The sequence below is a fragment of the Ceratotherium simum genome, chromosome 9, assembly GCF_057802395.1.
Source record: "Ceratotherium simum simum isolate JZ-2026a chromosome 9, ASM5780239v1, whole genome shotgun sequence".
Classification (NCBI taxonomy): domain Eukaryota; kingdom Metazoa; phylum Chordata; class Mammalia; order Perissodactyla; family Rhinocerotidae; genus Ceratotherium; species Ceratotherium simum.
In genome coordinates this window covers 42067982-42090566 of record NC_141908.1, presented here as the reverse complement: position 1 = coordinate 42090566, position 22585 = coordinate 42067982, and the positions used below count along the sequence as shown (strand labels likewise).

At 44.7% G+C, this 22585-nt stretch overlaps 1 protein-coding gene across 1 annotated transcript; it reads right to left on the bottom strand.

Annotated features, from left to right (window-relative positions):
• Positions 1 to 12074: 12074 nt before the first annotated feature.
• TBR1 (T-box brain transcription factor 1) lies at positions 12075 to 19782 on the bottom strand. Its single transcript, XM_004428268.3, has 6 exons — positions 19091 to 19782; positions 18341 to 18495; positions 17879 to 18000; positions 17131 to 17289; positions 15963 to 16024; positions 12075 to 12933 (listed from the first exon to the last, which is right to left on the bottom strand). Exons 1-6 carry the CDS (start codon positions 19780 to 19782, stop codon positions 12075 to 12077), a joined length of 2049 nt encoding a protein of 682 aa, XP_004428325.1.
• Between the last annotated feature and the right edge of the window lie 2803 nt (positions 19783 to 22585).

Sequence of the window (22585 nt, the reverse complement as noted above, 5' to 3'; positions counted from 1 at the left end):
ACAGATAATTCAGAAATAGGAAGCGTCTGAATTTTTAAAAATTGACTATATGTCTTTTCTAGAAAGTATGTTAATTGGACAAACAAAAGAAGTATAATTTATACAAATAAAACTTGGAGATCTCAAAAAATTCTAAAACAATCACTCTCTTAAAAGGCTCAATACAGTATAAAGATAATGAAATCTAGTTTCAAAAAATATATAAAATAGAAAACAAGGAGTAAACTAAAAACCGTGCATTTGTTCTCTATTCCCTTTACCATTTTTCAATCTGGGAACACTTCTAAATTTAGGAGTTAGCTATAATAAGCCATGGTCAGATGACTGCCTAGTTTCTCGAACATTAATAAATACTTAATTCTAGCACAGATGAAATATTGCATTTGGAGAGGTAGGTACTAGGCAGTGTAAAAAATAAGTAGAATCAATAACTTTAACTTTTCTTCTTGTTGTTTCTTTTTTATTTTTAAATGCCAGAACTTGCATATTTCTAAAGATTGGACAAACTGAATTGTTTGTACATATCAAAAACTCTGACTTTTCTAATATTTTAAGCTTAGTAAATCCCAAAATACATTTAACCAGATTTTTCCTTGTAACTTTTTGAGTTTTAACCATTTTGAGTCCTGGAGCTGGTAAATTTTCATATTTCTCAGCAAATAAACAGATCTCAATTCAGCCTATCCTCTGTTATGGTATAATGCTTCTATATATAACTATTATGTAAAACACAAACACAGATCAATTCATATTACCTTATTATTCCTAGGGATAAAAATAGTAAGTAATAACCCTCCACACTCTAGTGAATTCTGAATCTGAACAAAACAAAAATGCAAAGTTTCTATGATATTTCTATTGCAATACACTGAATATAAAACTTCTCAAACATGTAAATTAATTTGTGACTCAGTTTGCTGGGTGATGTTCACATCATGACTCAAATGGATGCAACCACGTAAAAATGAATGACTTGGGAGGTTGCCATGGTCTATGAAGCAATCTGAGTAAGTAAGCTGCTTGTATCTGGCCTGTATTAAGGGGAAGAAATTTTTCCATCTGACATATTTTGGAGGTAATCCCTCTATAACTGAACTGAAATATGATATATGGCTGGCATTGCTCTACTGACTTCCCATCCTAGAACGTATTTGCTCCATGGATTAGGACTCTTCTGGATACTCTGGCATTTATTCTTTTGAGAATGACATCAGATATCAAACATGCAATACTTCCAGATGACCTTCCAATTTCAGTCTATCCAGTTAAAGACTACCTTATGGATGACTGTAGAGTCAGAAACAGAAACAGCACTAATCACCATGTTTTAATCATGATAAGCTGGAGGAGGAGTACAAATGCTTCTTCTATACAGAAAGTGAGACGACAGTGTTCTTCAGGTCACTTCTCTCTTACAGTCAAGGGATAAACTGCCTGTTCTAAAACATGACCATACTGTCACAATGTTTTCCTAAAAACAAAAGTTATTTGAAAATAGTTATTTTTAAATCTATGTACTGATTTTTAAGAAAGTTACCATTACCAGAGTACCTAAGCATGAAATTATAATGGACAGATAGTTTGCCACCATGGTTAATAGCTGCTGAGCTAAAAAAACAAACAAAAACCCACTACCTTTTCTTTCATTACAAAAACAAAAACAAAAATCAAACAAACAAAACCTAGAGGAGTGGTTCCAAGATTTTGCTGCACATTGGAATCACCCAGCAATCTTTAAAAAGCACTGATGCCTGGCTCTCACCACCAGATATTCAGATTCTGATTGATTTGGGATGGGGTGCAAATCCAGGTAACAGAATTTTAAAAGTTTCCTTGGGGATTCTAATCTGAAGCCACTGATGTGAGAAGTTGCTGCTATCCTTTTCTCCATCCAGCTGTGCCTCAGTCAAGAAAGTCGAAGGGGCAGTTCATGCAAAGAACCACACCAGCAAGTATGGGCCTGCTTATCCCCAAGACTAGAACTGACCCCAATTTCAAAAAATCAATATGCTTGGAGTTGGTGTGTGTATGTGCATGAGAGAGAGAAAAATGTGAAATGTCTAAAAAAAATTAATAAGGTTAAGTCTTAAATAAAATCTAGCAATCTCAAAAAGAGAGAATTTAAAGATTAAAAAAATGCAGATCATAACAAAAAGAACATTGTAAAGGACAGTCTCTCGCTTTTTATACTCAAACATCCTTTATGCCATACATTCAAGTAGATTATTAACAAGAAGAGATTTGCCCTATTTTGCTAATAAGTATATTCTGCCATTCTATAAAAGAAATATTAAAATGCAGAGATATAAGAGGAAATGAAGACATTCTAGGCTAATCAAATTAACAATATTGTGATGGCTCTGTTTTTCAAACTCAGAGTCACTGTCCATCAGAGAATCATGAAATAAATTAGGTCATAACCAGAATCTTCTTTTCCATGAAATTGAACATAAAAGAAAAAATATCAGAGTGTATCGAAGATGGTAAAGTAAACATTTTGTGAAACTTTTGTGTGTGTTTGTGTTTAAACTTATTTAGTTCTGTGAGTCTCAGTTAACAACTTTGAAAGCCACTGCTCTAGAGGTTGTCCTACCCTCTAGCTCAGAACATTTGAACTCAAACTGCATAAAAATTCAGAGGTCCACAAAAACCAAAGTTCTTTAAAGCTACAAGATACTTGAAAGATTTGATCATAATTTCATTTTACAAATGAGGAGATTGAAAATCATAGAAATAAAGTATCTTGTTTGTGTCCAGTGTTTTCAACTATACCTTAGGAGTCAGGTTCCTTTGAGACCTATATTTTCAAAACAAGATTAGTGCAAGTATCTTACGTACTAAATTGCCATGGCACCAACTACAAATTTTTAGTCATATTATGTGAACATTTCTTTGACATGATGGCATTTTCACCAACTTCTTACTCAAATGGAAATTATACTGTGTGTAAATTAAGTAATAAATTTAAAGACTCTTGAATCTAGTGCTCAGAAGTCGAGATTATTTTCATAGAAAAGAGATTGTTAAAAGGGTATATCTTCAGGCTCCGATAGGAGATCCTCAAAAAGCACACGACCATGACAGTTCCTAGGGTAGCAGAATTCAAGGAGTGGCAAAAATTCCCCACTCGCTTTTCTTGATTTTATGTTCTTGTTCTCCAGTCTCATCACAGTATTAAACACACACACACACACACACAAACATACATAGTTATATTTTGAAAGATTACTATAGAGCAGAAAGATCTCAAAATGAAATTAAAAATCTGTGTAACTTTAAACTCAGGAACAAAGAGTTTCCAAAGAAGTGGTGATGCAAGTAGAACAGTTTCTCATGATCTGTAAGGCCTGAATCTCTTAGGTTTGGTACTTTATTTTTTGTAGCTATGTAGAGAAAGGCCTGATAGTGATGTGATTAATAAGATGATAGAGTAAACACAATTGGCTAGCCATAAAAAAAAAAAACCTTTCCTTCTTAATGGTGTTGGCATGTATACTTCATATTGCAATCTCCTTAAGGAGTTAAATTAATATTAACTAAGAAAAATTAAATTTTTAAAAATTCATTTTAATCTTCATTATGTTAAACTTAAGAGCAAGGAGAACATAAGTTGGTATCAGATGGTTCAAGGAGGGACAAATAGAAAAATCCAGCATGTCAATTAAAACGTTATCAGGCTACAGGAAATAAGAAAGCATCAAGTAGGTGAAGGCTGTTAGGCAATGGATGAAAGGTACATATTAAGAAAACTAGTACCAGGTCTTCTTTCTCCCACCCCATTCTTCCATAACACATGTCTAGCAAGTTTTCTTATGAGAGGTATATGAGGACACACCCTGTGAAAAGCAATCCTGTAGAACCCTATAAACTGTATAAATAAATAAGCAACCTAGCAGAGAGATCCATGAAAGAAAAGCTGGAAAAAGGAAGGGAAAGTGAAGGAGTTACAGAACCTGTGATTCTGAATCACCCAAAGGGCTAATTATGATTTTAAATAGCTAAGAGAATAAAGATTAGTCTGTAATAAGGCCATTACATTTGGTTAGGAGCACACCGGTAAATGTAGTAAGAAAGATTTTAATGTCTGTGCAAATGAGGAAGCTGAATTGAAAAGGATCAAAGAAAGCATTGAAAGATGTGTCCTAAGTACAAAAGAGAGCAGGGATAAATGAAGTGCCTCACATAGCTAAGAATGTTATGGGTAAAGAAGAAAACAGAAATACCAAGAAGAGATAAATATATTAAGTTGTCCTTTCACAAATACCAAAAAAAAAAAAAGATAATAAAGTAAATATTGAGAGATGAAGTCATTATAGAAGTATATAGGAAAAAAGCACAAAATGAAAAAAAACCAATGGGGGAGAGGTTAAATAAAAAGACATATTATAGCTGATGTCTGTCCTGAAAATTTTACAACTGCTTTTGGGGAAAGCATAAAAATTCTGACCTGAAATAAACTGATGAATCAGGCATAGATTTTATAAAGATTCGGGTTCAGGGTGGTATTGTGAGAAAAAAGAGTAGGTTAAAAAAAAGTTGTTGGCAAGAGAGTCAACAAGGGCAAAATGAGTGTCAGGGAGACAGCAGAGTTGGAGGAGGAAAGAACAAATTTGTTGAGGAGGAAGTCAGTATGTTTCTTTGACTTTCTCCACAGGAACAAAGCAGAATGTGAGCATAAATTAAGAGTGGATCCCAAAAGGTGAGTGACCTCCAAGGATTATTTAGAAGCAGTCAATTTAAAAATATATATATAGCAAATTAGGACAGAGGTAGAAAAAAAGATTTTATTTGAACAAAATATATAGCATTCAACGGCAAATAAACTATGCAAGGATAAGTCCTCATTATAGCTTCTGTTTTTTCAAAGGAAGGTGCTGAGTAGTAAACATTGCTATTATTTGGTAAAATTATATCCAAAATTAGAAATTTTTAATTAAAAAACACATCAGGTTATAAAAGTACTACCTACCTTTGAAACATTTTTAATTAGAAATAATGGTTTGGCCTTTAGTGAATTTCCAATTGAGCAAGCCATTCAAAATAATAGAAATCTATATGATAACTAAAAAGTTCTCACAAAGTATCACTGCTGATTGCAGGTCACCTTAACCGAATCTACATAACATGTATGTACATTTTATGCATTGAAGTTCAAGGATGTTAAACTTAAAAAATATATATGTGATAGCTTAATATTGTAAATATGAAGATTTAACTATTAAGAAAGTTATAATTCCAAAAAGTAGCCTATAATTTGACTATATTAGAAAGGGGGAGAGATGAGTTTGCTAATTCATGTTTTAGATACAGTCAAAGTAAATATCTCCTAATGCAGAGGGAGAAAACCACATCCTGGAGGCTAAAAAGAATAACCTTTTGTTGATAGAAGACGGCAAATGTTTGAATGTTCACGGGCGTGCATATCACTATTCGACGAAGATATTTAAAACACGTACAATTCAAACACATATCTGAAACGTAGTGCCTTCTAGCCACTTTCAAAGGCAGCTTCACTTGTGCCCACAAATGGCAGCCCAGCAGGCAGTGACATCAGACCTAGAAATGTTGTGGCCTGCATAGTATGCAGTGAAGTGCAGTGCTCTACTTGTTTGCAATGGTTTTATTTTTCGACTAGTTTTTATCACACTTGGCATGAACAAGGGAACATGTGCTTTGCTAAATTTGAACTTTTAAGATGAAACTGAATTAACTGAGAACCAAAAAATTGCTTCTGAATTATCCTAAGATTGAAAAATGCCTTCCCTTTCATACTAGGAATGACAAAATAAAAGACAAATACATCTTGAAAGTTGAAATGTGAGCTAGGAAGATCTTGTGGTTTAAGAACAACATCGTTGACTTTTTTCTTTTTTTAGGAAACTGAAGTAAGATTGTAACGAAAAGGCTTTTTCCCATACAGTAGACTTTTGCTAACATGAAGATACGTACTAAACTGAAACCTAAATAAACCTAATATAAGCACTAAACCTAATATAAGCAAGATTTGTTTTGTTATATTTTTCAACCAGAAAGTTCAATTAATTCAGCATTTCTTAAAACTTACTATAACCATATATATAAATAAAACATATATAACATATATACTAAGTATATATGCTCCAAAACTTATATTTAATCTTATATTCTTTTTTCCTACTAGTATCAGAACAAAATAACTATATTGGCTAAAATGACCAGAAGCATATCCCTGGAGATGCTCTCCTCTCCTAAATTCCCTCTTCCTCCTTATAAAAAGTGTGCCAAGATACCCAAGTATAAATGTTTTATATATAAAATGAGTGCCCTGTCATGCAGCTATTTTTAAAGCATTGCAATCCAAAATAATTTTAATATAAAATTCAAGTTATAAATCACAAGATGTGTTTATAAGGAATCTAGTGATAAGTAATAGGTCAAACAACCTGAAAGAATCAGCTTGTGGTACAAGCTTCATTGTATTAATAATGTCACAGTTAGTATGTTTATTAAATTAAATATTACCAGCAAGGGTCTTCTAAATGCCATGTTCCTAATACTAGATTACATATTTATTTCAGAGTTAGCATTGTAAGAGGGGGAGCTATCACTAGAAGGTCTATTAAGCCAAGTGTGTTTTTTTTTCATTGCTTTAATGGAACTATTCAAATCAAATTTTTCACGCCATGCCTTGAACACCGCTGCAAACCATACTGTGGGTGTAAAATACATGCAAGGCGGATATAATCAGCTCAGATGAGACCAGTGACTTGTACACCATCAAGTTTACTTTATTGTGAAAGCAGCGGGGTTTTCTTTCAAGTGAATATATTTTTAAATATGTTGCAACCTAACTTACAAACAGAGGACAGGAACCAGGAAGACACACAAATCTCAAAGCAACTCAATTAAAACAAGTATAACGCAATGCCTAAAATCTTGCCTCGTTTGTCTCTATCTTCCCTGAGAAATTCTTATCTTGTTGTTCTGGCAAAAGAAAATCTGCTTGTCCAAAAGTAAATCTTGCAGTCCAACTGTAACTTCAATAAATCATATAGACTTTATATTGACATTATATATATATATATCAACTTGCCTAAAAAGACTTAGGTACCTTTCAAAAGACTGATTTTACTGATATTAGGCTAAAAATTTACTCTTCCAAACATTAAAATTAGCCAAGCAATTGCCCACATACCATAGTAAATTAAATATTTTAAAAATTGAATGCTTATCACTGGTCTTTAAAGTTATTAAGTTTATCTAAAATAATTAAGTTTATCTAAAAATAATAATTGTTGCTGTTCCCTTTGGTGGATCTACATTGGTTTATTTTCACACAGGATCATAAGTTCTACGTTTTTTTCCTATCCCCATGGCTAAAATGCTTACAAGATAAAATAGTTAATATACACACAAAAAAGTGCTGAACCTGAGGACAGGCTGAACATTTTACAAAATCACTTATGAACACAAACACGTTGCCCAAATATCACTATCGAGCGTTTTAAATTCTCCGGAAGTGTAATTGGCCTCTGTTCAACAAGGCTTTTGTTTCTAGCCTGCACCCTAAACAGAAAGTAGAACATCCTTGAAAGCTTCAGGGCTAAAAAGATAAATACTTAACATCACAAAAGGGGGGTCGGGGGAACAAAGAGTTTTAACATTAGGATTTATAGGAAAATGCACCTGCAGGAGGTAAGAGGGTTCAAAAGTTCTCTACAGATCCTAAATCACTACATTTTAAGAGCTCGGGTGATGCAATTCAATCCTAAAGAGACAGAAACAACCTGATTTTTGAAGAAAAACGGTTCAGTAAGTTTCTGCTAGGCCTGAGAAGGCTTTCACGTCCTAAATCCTAGTCGGTCGCCCGGCCTGGCTCTCCAGGAGCAACAGCCAGACGGCCGCGCCTCCCCCCGGCCTGAGCCCAGGTCGCAGGCCCGGCTCGACCGGACTCCGAGAGGGCTAGCAGAACCGCCTGGACTCCCAGCCCACTAGATCCGCCGCCTGGATCCCTGCCTCGATTCCTTGCCTGGACCCCTAACCTGGACTCCCGGCCTGGACCCGCGGCAGGGACGGCCAGGGCGCAGCCGCCCGCCCAACGGCGAAGCCACAGAGCCTCGGCCCAGGCTCAGCGGCGGAGGCCAGGCCTCCGGACCGGCCCCACTCCCGGCCGAGCTCCTGCAGACGCCCGGCCCCGCTGGCCTGCGCTCGAGCGCGCCCGGACGGCGCTAGGCCCGGGCCAAGCTGCGGCCTCGCCTGCGGGGCAGGGCGGACCCGCCGCCCGCGGCCGCAGCCCTGGACCGCAGCGTGCTGTTCTCGCCTCTCGTCTACACTGAGCGGCGGCGTTCGCCTCCGAGGTTAAGAACCCAGGGCGCAGCACCTTTCGGCGCGAGCAGCGCCTGCCGTCTGCCGCGCTCAGACCCACGCGGCTGGTTGAAAGTGAGTTAAGATGGCGCGGATTGCGAGGAGCTGGGAGGCATGAGCCTGAATAAAGTGCTAGCCGCACGCTCCCTTTCTTTTTTCTTCCTTTCTCTTTTTGAAAATACACTTTTGAAAACCGAGGAAATCTGCCGTTTACGGGGAGGATTCCTAATCCTCTCCTCCTCACCCTGACTCCTGCCCTCAAGGAGTGAGGCAACTCGAAATCTAACCCGGGACGCGAACTTTGGTTCCCAGAGTCCCCCCCCCCTCAAATGCAAACTCTGATTTCCTTGGAACAGCAGCAGCTTCTCAGCCACATTGACAGTGTCACTTCACTAGACGCCCAAGACTTTGGGGAAGCGAGGAGAAATGCTCATGCTTGAAAGGGACAGGAAAGCACACTGCCTCCGAGAGGAGCGCGGAGCTGCAAATTTACCTCACGCTGACTCAGTCCACACAGCAGATGGTGGCAGAGCTGCAAGGGAAACGACCTCCCAATTTTTTGAAGTACTTCCTAATAGCAGCTAAGTGCGTCCTTCAGTACAAGGCACCACGTTCCTGTGAAATCTATCCTCGGCTGCTAAGAGCTTCGTTTCCGCACGTGACACCGCCTCTGTCGCTCTCGGGGACTCTGGCCCGAGAGCCCAGGGCTCCTGCGGCCAGGCCCGGGTCAGAGAGCCGAGCGCAGCCCCTCACCCCGCGCCCTCCGGCCTCGGCTCCCCGCGCCCACACGGCCGCACGTGCGCCTCCTCCTCGGCGGCAGGGGGCGGCGAGGTCGCAGGGGCGCAGACCCAGTGGGTGATCACAGGAATACACTGCTCGACCTCCCTCGCTACCTAGGCACCGTGTTTTGTACTTTTAGTCCTCTTGTTTAGTTCTTAGGTGTGGGAAGGGAGAAAGAAACACAAAGGAAAATCAGTCATCGCTTTTCCAAGTGGCAGACAAAACTCCGCGGAACGCCGTCTAGTGGCGAAATTGTCCAGGGAAGGCAAATCGGTTTTGTCCCCCCTCTAATTTTCATTTCAATTGGAACTTTGAAGCCTCTTTGCATCTGTCAAATTGCAAAGAGGCCACAGGACAATCTCTAGGTGGTGGTAAATTTAGTCGCGTAACCTAAGACTGGCCAAGACTAAGCAAGAATGTGGAACTATTTTCTACTTCTTTCCTGGATCTCCTTTCTCTGGCGACCCAAGTACAAAAATCGCTTCTCCACGAGATAAAAGCAGAGCTCTGCGCACTCCTTGACTAAGACGCAGCAACACCCCGGCTGGAATATCCACATTTCTGCATTTGTTCTCAAGGGATGGGGATCTGGCTTGGGCAGGACTGGCACAGGGATTCCACTGTAGAAGAGATGGAGTGGTGCACCCAAGATACCTCCCAAAGAAAGTTTTAAGTTCAGTGGTTAAAAAGCGACCTTTCACGAGTTTGCTCTATGCGTCCTTCCCGCACGCCAACTCCACCCAATCTCGCCTCCCCCACCAAACCATCCACTCAAGAAATGTAGGCCGTCCTGTGTTTGCGTTTACAGATTCGCCACTTGCCTCCAAGGCCTCTTCGACATCTGCCTAAAGCTGCGGTCAACAGCCTAATTTGACATGCATTTAAATTACACCCTGCTCTTGCCCAAAGCCTCCCGCCTTACTTTGTGAAATTTAAAGAAATTAACTCATTAAAGACCCTCCTCTTCGTGCTCGCATTATTTTACAACTTCAGAGAGATCAGATAGATATGATGAGGAAGTGCATACATTTTCCTGGAAAAAAAATGAGTGCAATAAAGTGAAACGACTCATAGGGAACTAAGTAACTGTAAATAAGAAGGAAAAAGTAATTACTGGTAGTGCTATAAAACAAATTTAAGAGGAAAATGGAGGTAGTTCCCATTACACAGACTGCCCCATATTGGAGTTGTAACCTTAAGGGTTACATATGGAGAATAACCATAACGGTTATTCCTTAACCCTTAAAAGTAATCGCCTACAATAATTAAATTATTTTCAAACTGTAAACTGCTTTCAAACACCATAGCGTTTTACCAGATTTATTTTACTTGTTATACACAGACGATACAAACGAGCAGAAAACAAAACGTTTCTCAATGGAGTGTGTACTTGTATAAATTATTCAGTTCACAGACAAAACGAAACAAATATAAAAATCACAACATTAGATTTACAGAAGAGCCAAAATATACACACGGTGAGACCCTGAATTCCTATTAGGAAAAATCCCCCCATGGACTGGAATCTAGATTGAATATTGTGTATGATGCATATTTCACATTAATTTTAAAATACAAAAAAAAGTATAGGTTTGCTACACAACATTAGAAATCCTATTAATCTATTTCCAGGGGGATTAATGCTCCTTTGCAAATATAACAAGACTTAGAGGGGAGAAAAATCAGTCTTACTTGCATTAATGCTAGTGTTTTCTCAAGGAAGTCAAATTTCAGCTGTTTCTAGGTGGCGGGGAAATCATTTTCGAAACTAAAATGCAGTAAAATATACAACTCACACAATTCATCTTCACTAGACTACACTATAGTTACCAACAATTCAGTCATCTATATCATTAGTAGAATATTCATTACAAAGATTTACAGCATATAAAGGTAGAGGGGGACTGAAAAGATATTCAGAAACAGTTTGTCAGCATATTTGGCACCTGCACAGACCAGTAATGGATTTGGCACTTTGGGGAAAAACAAATAAGGCAAAATAATATTGCTGATGTCGAGCTACTCTATTTAGAGGGGCGGGGGGGACATACAACTCCAGTTAACTTTGCTTTGCAGGCATCATGCCACTTAATCGACTTGCCTATGAACAGACACCTTATCCCTTACAGGTGTGTGGTCGGATTCTCCTTAGCTATTTGTGTGCATTAGGGAAAAGAGTCATTATTTCATGCAACGGATTGAGAAGTGAGAACCCCATCATTATCTATCAAGTATTTCATGTTTCCAGAGCCTCTTAGAATATTGTTAATTATCTCACAAGAAATTTTTTAAAAAGGGAGGGGGGTGGAGAAAAAGGAAAAGAAATGGATGAAAAGGTTCAGCATGAACTGGTTTTGTGCCTTGACAATGAGAATAAAAACTAGCCATTCGTCACAGTAAATTAACACTATATACAATCATTTCACGGGCTTTGTTCCACTAAAATTATTAACATCCCTACCATCCATCCATCCATCCACTCGGGGATAAGAAAGGACGCGCTGGGTGGGTCCAGGTTCTAGAGTCAACATCCTATGGGTAACGAGGAGGCCGAGACTGGTCGGGTCGGAATCGCTGCTGCCTGACAGGACTGCCCAGGTCTCCTGAAGGTGAAGAGTTGCATTACAAGAAAGAGGAGGGGGTGAGAAAAAGACGAGGGGGCGGAGGATTGTGGGTGTAACTTCACAGAAGGAGAGTAAGTAGGCAAACCCAAAGGTTTACAGCAAAGTTGAAGGTCGGTGCGCTAACTGCAGAAACTGCTGTGCAAAAAAAGGTTAAAATCACGCTCGGAGACCTGTACTTATTCGCTGCAGACGGTGATCGAGGGTGAAATAAAACGGGGGGCTGCGCACGGTGGGGTCTGAGGAGGAGGAGGAGCTGGGGAAGCGCTAGGAGGGGCCGGCTGGGGGTCCGGGCGGCGGCGGGGCGCGGGGCCGGCGGGCAGGGCCGGCCTAGCTGTGCGAGTAGAAGCCGTAGTAGCCGCCTATGTCCTTGGCGCAGTTCTTCTCGCAGTCCCGCTGGGCCAGCACCTCGCTCTTGAGCGGAGACGAGCTCTCGGACACGGGCGTGTCGGCGGGCGAGATCCGCCTCCGCTTGGCCTGCTCGTAAATCCCCGAGTCGCTCGAGTCGATGGACTTGATGGAGGAGGGGGTCTCGATCCAGCTGGAGTCGGACAGGTCCTTGGGCTTGGCGTCCTCGGCGGCGCCGGGCGGCAGCGGCGAGCGCTCGGCGGCCAGGCCCTCGGCCTCCTCGCCCAGGTAGGGGTTGGCGCCGGCCATGCGCGCGGCGGCCGCGGCGCTGTTGGGCCAGCAGGGCAGCACGGAGCCCGACTTGGCGGCGCAGTACTGCGGGGGGCTGCGCGCGCCCCAGCCCGACGGGTCGGCGTAGTAGCCGAGCGGGCGGCCCGTGCAGCCGGCCGCCTGCAGCGGCAGCGCCTTCACGCCCGCCGCCGCGTACGAGAGCAGCGTGGCCGCGTTGCCCGCGAAGTCCGTGGCCGTGTCGTAGGCCGAGGCGGCGAAGTCCAGCCGGTTGTTGGCCGGCGTCACAAACCAGCGCTGCGGCGACGGCGCGCCCGGGTCCTCGGCCTGCTGTGGCGACAGCAGCCCGTTGGTGTGCGGCACGCTGCGGTCCGTGCCCGGCCCGGGGCCCGCGCCCGCGCCCGGGTGGAAGCGGGCCTTGGCGTAGTTGCTCACGAACTGGTCCTGGAGGAAGGAGCCGGCCATCGCGTAGCGGGCCCCGGGCACGATCTGCGAGCGCGGGGAGTCATTGGGCGAAGGGGTCAGGCGGTCCATGTCGCAGCCAGTGTAGATCCTGCGAGGGAAGGAGAGAGAGAGAGAGAACCGAGGGGTGCGCAGAGGTCCCTTGCTGGGGGGCGTGGAGGCAGAAGGGAAGGCCACCACTTTTCGCCCACCCCGACACACTCTTCCTCTGTAACTTGCCGTCCGGGATAGAGACAGACAAAAGGTCACAGACCTGCACCCTCCCCAGAATAAATGGTGAAAATCTAAAGGAACCCATTTGTCGGTTAAGGGCCCTAAGCAAGACACAGATCAAGAGAAAGGCTTCCCTCTTCTCTTGCTCTCTCTCGCCAAGGGGTCAGGGGACTGAGGAACACAGCAAGGGATTTTCATCCCACTTCTCCAATGTATGTATACAAATTAAGGCACATTTACCCAGGGACTAAGGTGTCCAGTGGGCCTTTTCTCTTTGGTGAGAATTTCTGAGCGAAATTTCTGCACAAGTTACCGATCCTCCACCCTTTTAAGACCGCTTGCTTCCATTTGACACACGCGGGCCGTCCAGGTAGTAATCGTCAAAGACCCGCCTTCACCAGTCTTCTGAGGCCCGAGGAAGCCTCCACAGTACTTCCTGTCTATTGTTTCCCCTGTGAGAGCCTTTAACCCCCACGTCTACCAATACAAACAAGAATTCCTACTTGGAGACAAAGTCATCAATCAATAAAATTCTTTTACAAAGAAAAAGTGTTCTTTACTTTGACCTTCTCTCCCCAGCTTTTGATCCTTTCCTGGTAAAAAAAAAAAAAAAAAAAAAAAAAAAAAACTTTGGGGCAAACTTTCAGTACAGTTATCAACCTCCTCCAAGCCATCTCCCACTAATAATAGCTGACCCTTAACTGGACTCTGTGCCACGCCCTGTTGTCTAGGACTGTACAGATAGTAACTGAGTTAAGCATCACAACAATCCTCTGAGTTAGGTACCATTATCATCCCACTTTACAGATGAAGAAACTGAGGCAAAGGGAAGTTAAATAACTTACCCAATCACAGACAGTAATTCTGTTACTGAGAATTACCTTAGATAAAATAATCAAAGATTAACTTTAGGCCTTGGGCCTAGAAAATCCCATTAGAATTGAGAGGGAAGGAGAGATTGGATCAAGATTGGTAGAATTGTTTTCTCACACACATACACACATGCCTCCCTTTTTGTTATACACGTAAATGTTTTAATCTTTAATCAACAGATTGTTTTGAAAGGCAGCCTCAGTCTCGTCAACCATTAATCCTTTGGGGAGGAGATTCCCTGGTGGGTGGCCAAACAACCCTTCAGTCCCCCTGAACTCTGATTGCTCTCACTGTTTCTCCAAAAGTGAGCCATGCCCAAATAACCAATATAAAAGGAGAAAGGGAGAGTGTCATAAACCAGTCTGCTCTTCCCTAGCCCCTAAAAATCTAAGGTATCCATTTGTATAGGTAAATAAGCTTTTTGTGAAATAGTGATTTAAGAATCGAAGGGAAGTGGCTTTTCCAGCTGAAGTCAGCCAGAGGAAGGGTAGGTGAGGCTTACGCTGCGGCAGCTCAGGTCCATTCTGCTTACTGCACAAAATTTCCCTCCTGAAATTTACTTCCAGTTTGAAATAAGAGAAGTAGAGGGAGGCAGGAAGGGAACATTACCAGCAAGGTACAAATATCTTCTCTGTTTACCACCACAATATTTTAAAAAGAAAAAAGCAGTCTGCAAAAGATACAGTTTAGATGCCCATCCAGGTCCCAACCCACTTGGGATTACTGAATTGATTTGTGCAAAATAAAATGCTTTGGAACAGATGTTCACAACAGAATTAAAAGCTCAAAATCTACAAGACCCCCTACAAGACCAACATCTCTGGTCTCCTGGGCCACACACTTGCTGCTGTGCCGGGTCCACCTTTTTAGATTGTAAGGACTAGAGTAGCCAAGTTTTTATTCTGGGGAATCATATTGATGAGGCTTGCTTCCTTTGAACTACTTCTGAGGAATGCACATGATGGTTATAGGCAGTAATGTCAATGACTCTCTTCAAGTTGTTATAAAAACATCAGGAAAGACGCTGGTATCTACCTGGAGATGGAATAGAGGCTGCCACTTGTCTCTCTGCAAATTTAATCTACAGTATTTCTCGTCAGTGACAGCTTCAACTTTGTAGCTCTATTCCAGGCACTTAATGCAAGCTGTGAAATTAAAACTTATGTACCATTCCCATTTTATGGTCAGAGAAAAGTAGGGGGATCCCCACAATCCAGATTCAGATTTTGCTCTATAACACCATCTGAACTCAGGCACTATACCCGGACGCTGAGCAAGAATGCTAGAACGAGCCCAGAAAGCATTCAGTTTACACCTACTGTTGCCCCCAGCGGACAGCATTTGGATAGAAAAGAGATGGAGAAAGGTAAGGGAGGCCTGGAGAAAAGGGAACCAACACGTTTAATTAAAACACAAAAGATAAGAAGGAATATTTTTCTCTTGAAGCTTGTAAATAATACACAGCAACAGCACCTGGGTCCTTCCCAAAGCCTGAAATGGCTGTAACCGCGCCACTGCTCCTGAACTTGCGTGTGATGGGTGCACGTTTTTATTCAGTCCATAGTAAACTTGCACAGGAAAAGCTATTACACAAAACTTGGAAATGGGTAAATAAAAGTCACATATGCCAAGGAGACTGTAACAACTGCCAGAGCCACATGCACTTTCAGGCAGAATCGGGCGGTTTCAGACACAGACAATCTGAGCTGAGCATCTGCAGCGCCACATACAACTCCCGCACCGAGGAACCGGGGCAGCTTCCCCAGCCAGCCAGCCAGCCCCAGAGGCCCGCCAACAACTTTGTAATTCATAAAGCTAAAAATAGGTGAAGGAAACTTTTGACCAAAACTGCAGAAGTACCAAGCCAGAAGGTCACCAGAAAGAAGGGGAGCCAACAAAAAAGGAAAGGGAAAACCTGGAAAACAACCCTGTCTTCACACATTCTAGCTTCCAAAAGCCTTCTACTAACAATCCACCTTTGACCTACAGCACAATTCCACAACTTTTTGAGAAGAAAGGTGCAAGATGACTTACGTGTCATAATTATCCCGAAATCCTTTTGCAAAGGGGTTGTGATCTATTTTCAGTTGTGTAATCTGGGAAAGAGAAAAGAAGATGAATATGATCTCGCCTTCTATACTGGAGGATTGGGTATTTGAGAATATAGCATCTGCCACTTTTTACAGGAGCTTAAGGCCTACAATTTCAATAAATAGCAAGGTTTCCCTAACTGAAAACTTTGACGGAATGAATGGAAAAGAAAAAAGATAAGGTATCATGAAAGTTATGAGGAACATGTTTGAGTTGATGATGCCTAAAACTAAAGGATGCTTTCAGTCGGCTCTCCCATGTGCTCTAAATCAGTTCAAATGCACATTTTTTAAATGTTTGTTACACACAATGCACTTACACAAAAATCTTTGAGGGGCACTTAAATTTATCACCAAATGTTGCCTATTTTAAGTGTTTCACCGTATTTTTAAAAGTTGGTCGCTTCTGATTCACAACCTGACGAAGTTACAAGTTGCATCTTAACATCAGTTTTGATTTAAAATAAATGCATATTTTCCATTCCGGATATTTTCATTTAAGTTAAAAAAAAAAAAAAACCACCACCATCACTCCTGGTAGGCAATCAACAGCAGTAAAATAAGTTTTTGCAAACTTGCAAATGCTGAAGAGGTTCAAGTGCTAGAAAACTCATTCCGTAGCCCACAGTAATTTGATTTATTGTGGTTTTTACATATATGAATTGTGTGTTCTTTTCATCATCCAAAAAGTGATGAATGTTTATTTCAGCCGTCAGTTCTGAGACTTTTAAAAAAATATTTGTTTAGATAATGCCAAATCTTGCCAAGAATAAAATGCAGGAGGAAATCTGCTTGTTTTCTAAAGGGAAGAAAGACTTTAAAAAAAAATCAGACCTAAATCTGTTCTGGTTTGAGAACTAAATTAAAATTCCCAAGAGAAGAGGCCCTAGAAACCCTGGGCACCTCAAAGGTGGCCCGGGTGACCCGCGACGGACACGAATACCTGCGAGGTATTTAGGGAAGGTGCCCAGCAGGCCCCTAGCCCTACGCCAAAAAGGCGCAGCAGAGCCAGCTGTTTTGGACGTTAGTGCCCTGAGCCGGGGATGGCCGGGGGATACCGGCCGGTGCGGGGAGAGCCGCCCGCCGCGCGCCCAGCCCCCAGGCCTCCTTACATCGGTATTCTGGTAGGCGGTGACCGCGATGAACTGAGTCTCAGGGAAAGTGAATGTCTGCACGCGGCCCGGCTGGCTGGTGTCCTCCGTGCCGTCCTCGTTCACTTCTACCACATGCAGGCGGGGCTGGTACTTGTGCAAGGATTGTAAAACCACCATCTGTCAGGCGGAGAGAAAGGGGAGAGCCGGGCGGCGCGTTAACGCGGTCGGTGTGCGCGGGGCTGCGCGCCGCGGGCCGCGCGGAGCTGGCAAGAGCCCTCCAGCCCAGCTCACTGACCGCGGGACTCGCCTGGCTGGTGACCGGCTAACTGGGGCAGACCAGCCCTCGCTCCTCTAGGAGCAAGAATCGCCGGAGACCCGGAGGAAAAACGAACCCGACCGCCCGATCCACAGGGCCCTTCTCCTAGTCCTCCTTTAAGGAGGAACAAAGATTTTCACAGCGTAAAGATCCTGTGGGTTTTTTTCTCGAAATCAACCAAGTATTTGTACTTGGGAAGGTCGGAAACTCGGGAATTGGGCGAGGGGCGAGGAGAACAACTTTATAGACTATTTAATATAATTTTGGACGGTGGACATAGAATTTTTAAAAAGTCTTTTTAATGAAGCAAAGAAGCATGTATCCAGTTTCTCATGCTGATTTAAACGGATGAACTGGATGTTAGAGAGGGACGAGTGTGTGTGTGTGTGTGTGTGTGTGTGTGTGTGTATGAGAGAGAGAGAGAGAGAAATGAGCGCTTGAGCCACTGACCTGCCCATTGTTGTTTGAAGCTCCTTTGTTGTTTGTAAGTTTTAATTTTCCAAAAGAGATTTCTTGACGCATCCAGTGAGCCCCCGTGTTGGGGGAATCCGGATGCATATAGACTCGATTTCCTAGAGAAAGAAATAAGTTGTTTACATATGCCCGGGGCACTGCCCAGTCGCAGCTCCTCACAACGTAGGACACACACACACCCCTTATTCCACTGTGAGGCCCATTAGCTGGGGCTTTTTTAGGCCGCGCTTTCTTCTTATTAACTGGGGATGATTAAAATAGCTTTTGCATAATCCTCCCCCTTCCTGCCGCTCAGTCTGTCCCCCTATGCCCCTCGTTTCCTTTTAGAAGTCATTGGCCGATCGTTTTAAAAGTCGTTCGAGCCAGTCCACAAAGGCTTTAATTAATCATTCTCACCTAAATAAGTGTCAGGAAAACGTGTTAATTGGAAGGACTTGCCTTGCACATTGGTGTCCGCTTTGCCGCAAGGAACCCATTTGCCTCCTTGAAACCTCCAGTGATTGGGATCCGCCAAAATCACATCCACAAAAATATTGTAATGAGCCGTGGGATCGAGACCAGAAATGTTAAAACTTAAAAAAGGAAACATGCGCCTATTTAAATTAAGGGGGGTGGGAAACAAGGGGGAAAAAAAACATAAATGTTAAAGATTAAATGCAAGAAGCGCGGCGCCAGATAGCAAAGCAAAACTTGTTCTCGTAGCGTCGATGAGCGAATGTTCGCTGGGTTAGAAAAGGGGTGGGGTGGGGGGGAGTAAAAGAAGTGGGGCTGAAGTCGGGGAGATCGGCGGGTGAGCTGGAGTGCGGAGTCGGCAGGTATCACTGCCCAGGTGGAGAGCGAGGTTGGCGACCCGCAACTCCACTGTCCGCGCATCCGGGCGTGGATGCGTCCCTCCCATCTCCCGGCCGCCGGCCGGGGCTCTCGCGCTCTCTCGCCTTTCTCTGGCCACTGACTGGCTCTCCGACCACCTTTCTAGAGCGGATCCCCGCTACCCCCCCGCCCCAACATCGCCGCGGCGGTTACACCTTCCACTTTCCCCTTTTCCAAAACCAGCCAACTCTAGGGCGCACCAGAGCGCCTTCTACTCTGCTCCCGGCCCCAAATCGTCGCTGCCGCAGCGGTCACAACCCGGGTGTACTTGCTCCCGGGCTGTGCCTGGAACGGCGGTAGCCAAGAACGTAGCATTACCTTCCCTGTTTGGTGATGATCATCTCCGTTTGGTGCCGGTGAAATTTCAGCCAAAGGGGCCTGTTGCAGAGGTACACCTGCGCTTTCCCGGGCACCAGCCCGGGTTGTGTGGAGGAGAACTGGTAGAACGGGGCTCCCTGGTAGGAGTGGCCGTACTGCTGTGGGTAGGGGTAGCCAGCCGCGGGGTAGCCCTGCGGTGAGGAGTTGGAGAGCAGGCTGTTGTAGGCTCCGTTGGTGATGACCGGGTGGTGGGCCATGTAGCGACTGGGGCTGCCGATGGAGAAGGCGGGGTGCGCCGGTCCGTGCTGGCCGGGGTACGGGAACATGGCACTGGGAGCAGTGGCCGCAGACTGTGGCTGGCTGGACTGAGAGAGGAGGTAGCGATCTGCAGCAGAGCCATCGAAACTGTGACGAAGCTCAGAGACCCCGTCCAAGACAGGAGAGAGTTTACTTCTCTGGACGTCCCCTGGTGAGTCCTTGGAGTCAGGAAAATTGTCTGTATCTGACTGATTCGTCATCCCCCTGGTAATTTTTTTCAAAGGTGAACTTCTCTCCAGGTTGTCAGTGGTCGAGATAATGGGATGATCGTGCAAGACAAGCTCAGATCCGCCTGAATGTGGGTAGCTGCTGCTCACATTGAGAAATTTCTTGGAGAGCATGATAGAAGGAGAAAGGCAGTGCTCCAGCTGCATAGCTCTAGAACCTGAACACTCGCCCTCCTGTCCCTGGTTTTTAAAGTCCTATTTATCATAAACTAGAAATCCACAGACCCCCTCACTAGACAGAAAGCACTTCAACCAGCAAATGCTTCTCAAAGGTTTGATTTACTTTTTTTTTTCCCTGGGAGAAGAGATTGGCCAATTGACACTATGCAGCAATCAGAAAAGGCTCACTTTTGATCTTGCTGCTTGTGCAGCCGATGAAACGGCTCCTGCCATTGGTTAACTGCTGACAGTAATTTAATTAGATAGACATTAATTAGGATAATCACCTGGCTCCCGGTCGCAACGATCATGGCAAATTGAAGGGAATGATTTTATTGTTGGTTTGGGGGGTTGGGAATGCGTGTTGGTTTTACGTGAGCATTGTTGTGTCACCTTTAAGCTTTGTGACCACTGCTTTAGGAAGATTCAAAGATGTGCAATTTACTAAACATTTTCCTACCTTCCCCCCACCTCCCTCCTTTCAAGCTGAGGGGCGGAGGAGGGAATTCGACGATGCTAGGAGACTTTTCGGATCTGAATGAGCCAAATATTCAGTTGAATGTAACGATTTCAAGTGCAAAGTATACAGAGCGCGAGCCGGTGGCCTCTTCTCGCCCTGTAAAAGTTCCAGAGTCTGTCTTTTCCAGTTAATACAGAAGCACACAGCACCTGAGCCAGTTCTTTGTGAGCAGGTCCTGCGTGTCCTCGGTGCACACCCCACCCCACACACACACACAATGCACACCTTTTTAACTACATACATAAATAAATAAATCACTGCTGTTGAGAGCCACAGCGATGAAAGTGAGCGGGAGGGGAGAGTGGGGGCGAAAAGCAGCAACTCACCCACCCATCCACCCACCTCGGGAAGGTTCGGTTTTTTGGTTGAGCACAAACACAGTGACAATCTATGATCTCCTTTTTAAGTTTTGAAATAATCATAAGCTGTCAGGCTGAAGTGCCTTAATGTATTTGCAGTGATGTTTACGAGATCTTTACTAAATATTTTATCAGCGAGCTTGGTTGCAGATTATCTGAGAGCATCTAACTGGGGGCAGGCGCCATGCATCCGTAGCGTCCCACTGCACATCCTTCTCTCTGAGGTACTGGCTTGGCGACAGGTTCAAAAGCCTCGCCAGGAAAAGAGAGGGCCGAGTCCTCGTGCAAATGGGTTCACTGGAAGCACTGATCTGGGGAGACAGAGTGGAAGTGGTGTCAACGCAGTGATCCTTACCGAAGACTCGTGTGTGTGTGTGTGTGTGTGTGTGTGTTTAATGTTTATATAATCTGGAAGGGAGAAAAGGAATCCATGCCAGTAATTTTAAAATGAGGAAGAATCTGAGGAGGAATAGAGAAAAGAGCCGATTTAAAAGGATGTTAGCACAAATAAACAGCATGAGGCCAAAGCGACCCCGTGGTGTAGGAAGCAATCTCCCAGTACTGGCTCTACAGAGGAGCCCAGCCTTCCTGGACCAGAGGGCCAAGAGCAGCAGAGGCTTGATCGGCCCGAAGCGGCTTCCCGTGGCCCGGCACTCGCCAACCTGCCCTCCTGCGGCTTTGCCCGGACGCCGAGCCGCGCAGGATTGAGGAGGAGGAGCGCAGCCCCGAGCTCAGCTCGGCCCGCGACCCGGCTGACAGGCGGGCGGGCTCGGCGCGGGGCACTGCTGGGGCTGGCGGCGGGAGAGGCCACCCCTACCCCGACCGAGCCAGCCGCCCGCTCTGGCTCATTGTTTAAGGTCCCCGAGCGGCTCGAGAGCAGAGTCCCCAGTACCCTGGCGATCCCGAAAGGGGGCCGCCGCCCGGGAGACAGGGACAGCGGGGCGAGCCGCGTCTGGCGCAGACCCCAGGGGCACAGGCTCTATCCCTGCCGGGAGCTCGGCCTGGGCACCTCCGCCCGGTGGAGCCTGTGCCTTCGAGAGAGCGCGTCTGCCCTCCCAGGGCGCCGGCCGCTCGCAGGGAGAGCGGCGCTGGGGACATTGGGTGCGTCCCGGGCACGGGCGGAGAGGGGTTAACCAGACCCGACCTACGCCGAGGCGGGCGCAGTCGAAGAGCGCGGCCGCCGTGGACTGAGCGGTCAGCGCCGAGCCCAGACTGCGTCCCCGAGGCGGGCCGGGCGCCTCGGCTGCAGAGGGCACCAGCTGTGGCCTCCAGCAGGGCGCCGCAAGCGAGGCCGGGCGCGGGCGGCCCTGGGCTGGACAGGTTGACGACCAGATGTCCCAGACTCAAGGCGAGACAGTTTTCCGGGAAGAAAAGACAGCCAGATCCATTTTTCCTTTCGGAAGCAAACCTCAGATCCTGGCCAGTAAGATTCATAAGCAAGCAGGGCCTTAGCTGTTCAGGCGTTGGGGTGCGGGGGAGGGGACAGTAGCTATGACACTATTTGACACTTGGTTTTTCTGCCCCTTACCTTCCACTGCCATTTCTCCTGAGAGGTTTTTGCCCTATTTTGGCTACTCTTGTTTTCTCCTTTCTTCCGTCATTAACTTCTTTGTCCCTGAGTGCCTCTCCCTTCACTGCTTCCAAGGTTACGCCCCTCCTTCCTCAGTGGGACACAGAACATTAAGTGTATAGCAAAAAGGTGAGACTCCACCTGGGCTCTTTTTGAGGCTTTGTCATCCCCAGCACCCTGAATTGGCTTTTTAAAAAATGAAGAATGCTAAAAAAAGGGATAGAGTGCAGCTTCCTCAGAATTTTTAAGGAATTGGCTTAGGAGATAAATGTGCACTCTCACTTTAGATTATCAGTACTAAATTCAGTGATTCCTCACATACAGGCTGTGCCTTGAACTGAT

Bases quoted from the DNA above. Each gene is read 5' to 3' on its own strand.
- TBR1 (XM_004428268.3), bottom strand. From the start codon at position 19,782: ATGCAGCTGGAGCACTGCCTTTCTCCTTCTATCATGCTCTCCAAGAAA. The intron at 17,290-17,878 runs GTCAGTGGCTCA...TCCGCCTGACAG, and splicing joins CTTCAAACAACAATGGGCAG to ATGGTGGTTTTACAATCCTT. The intron at 12,934-15,962 runs GTAAGTCATCTT...CTTCCCTCGCAG, and splicing joins TTTCGGGATAATTATGACAC to GATCTACACTGGCTGCGACA.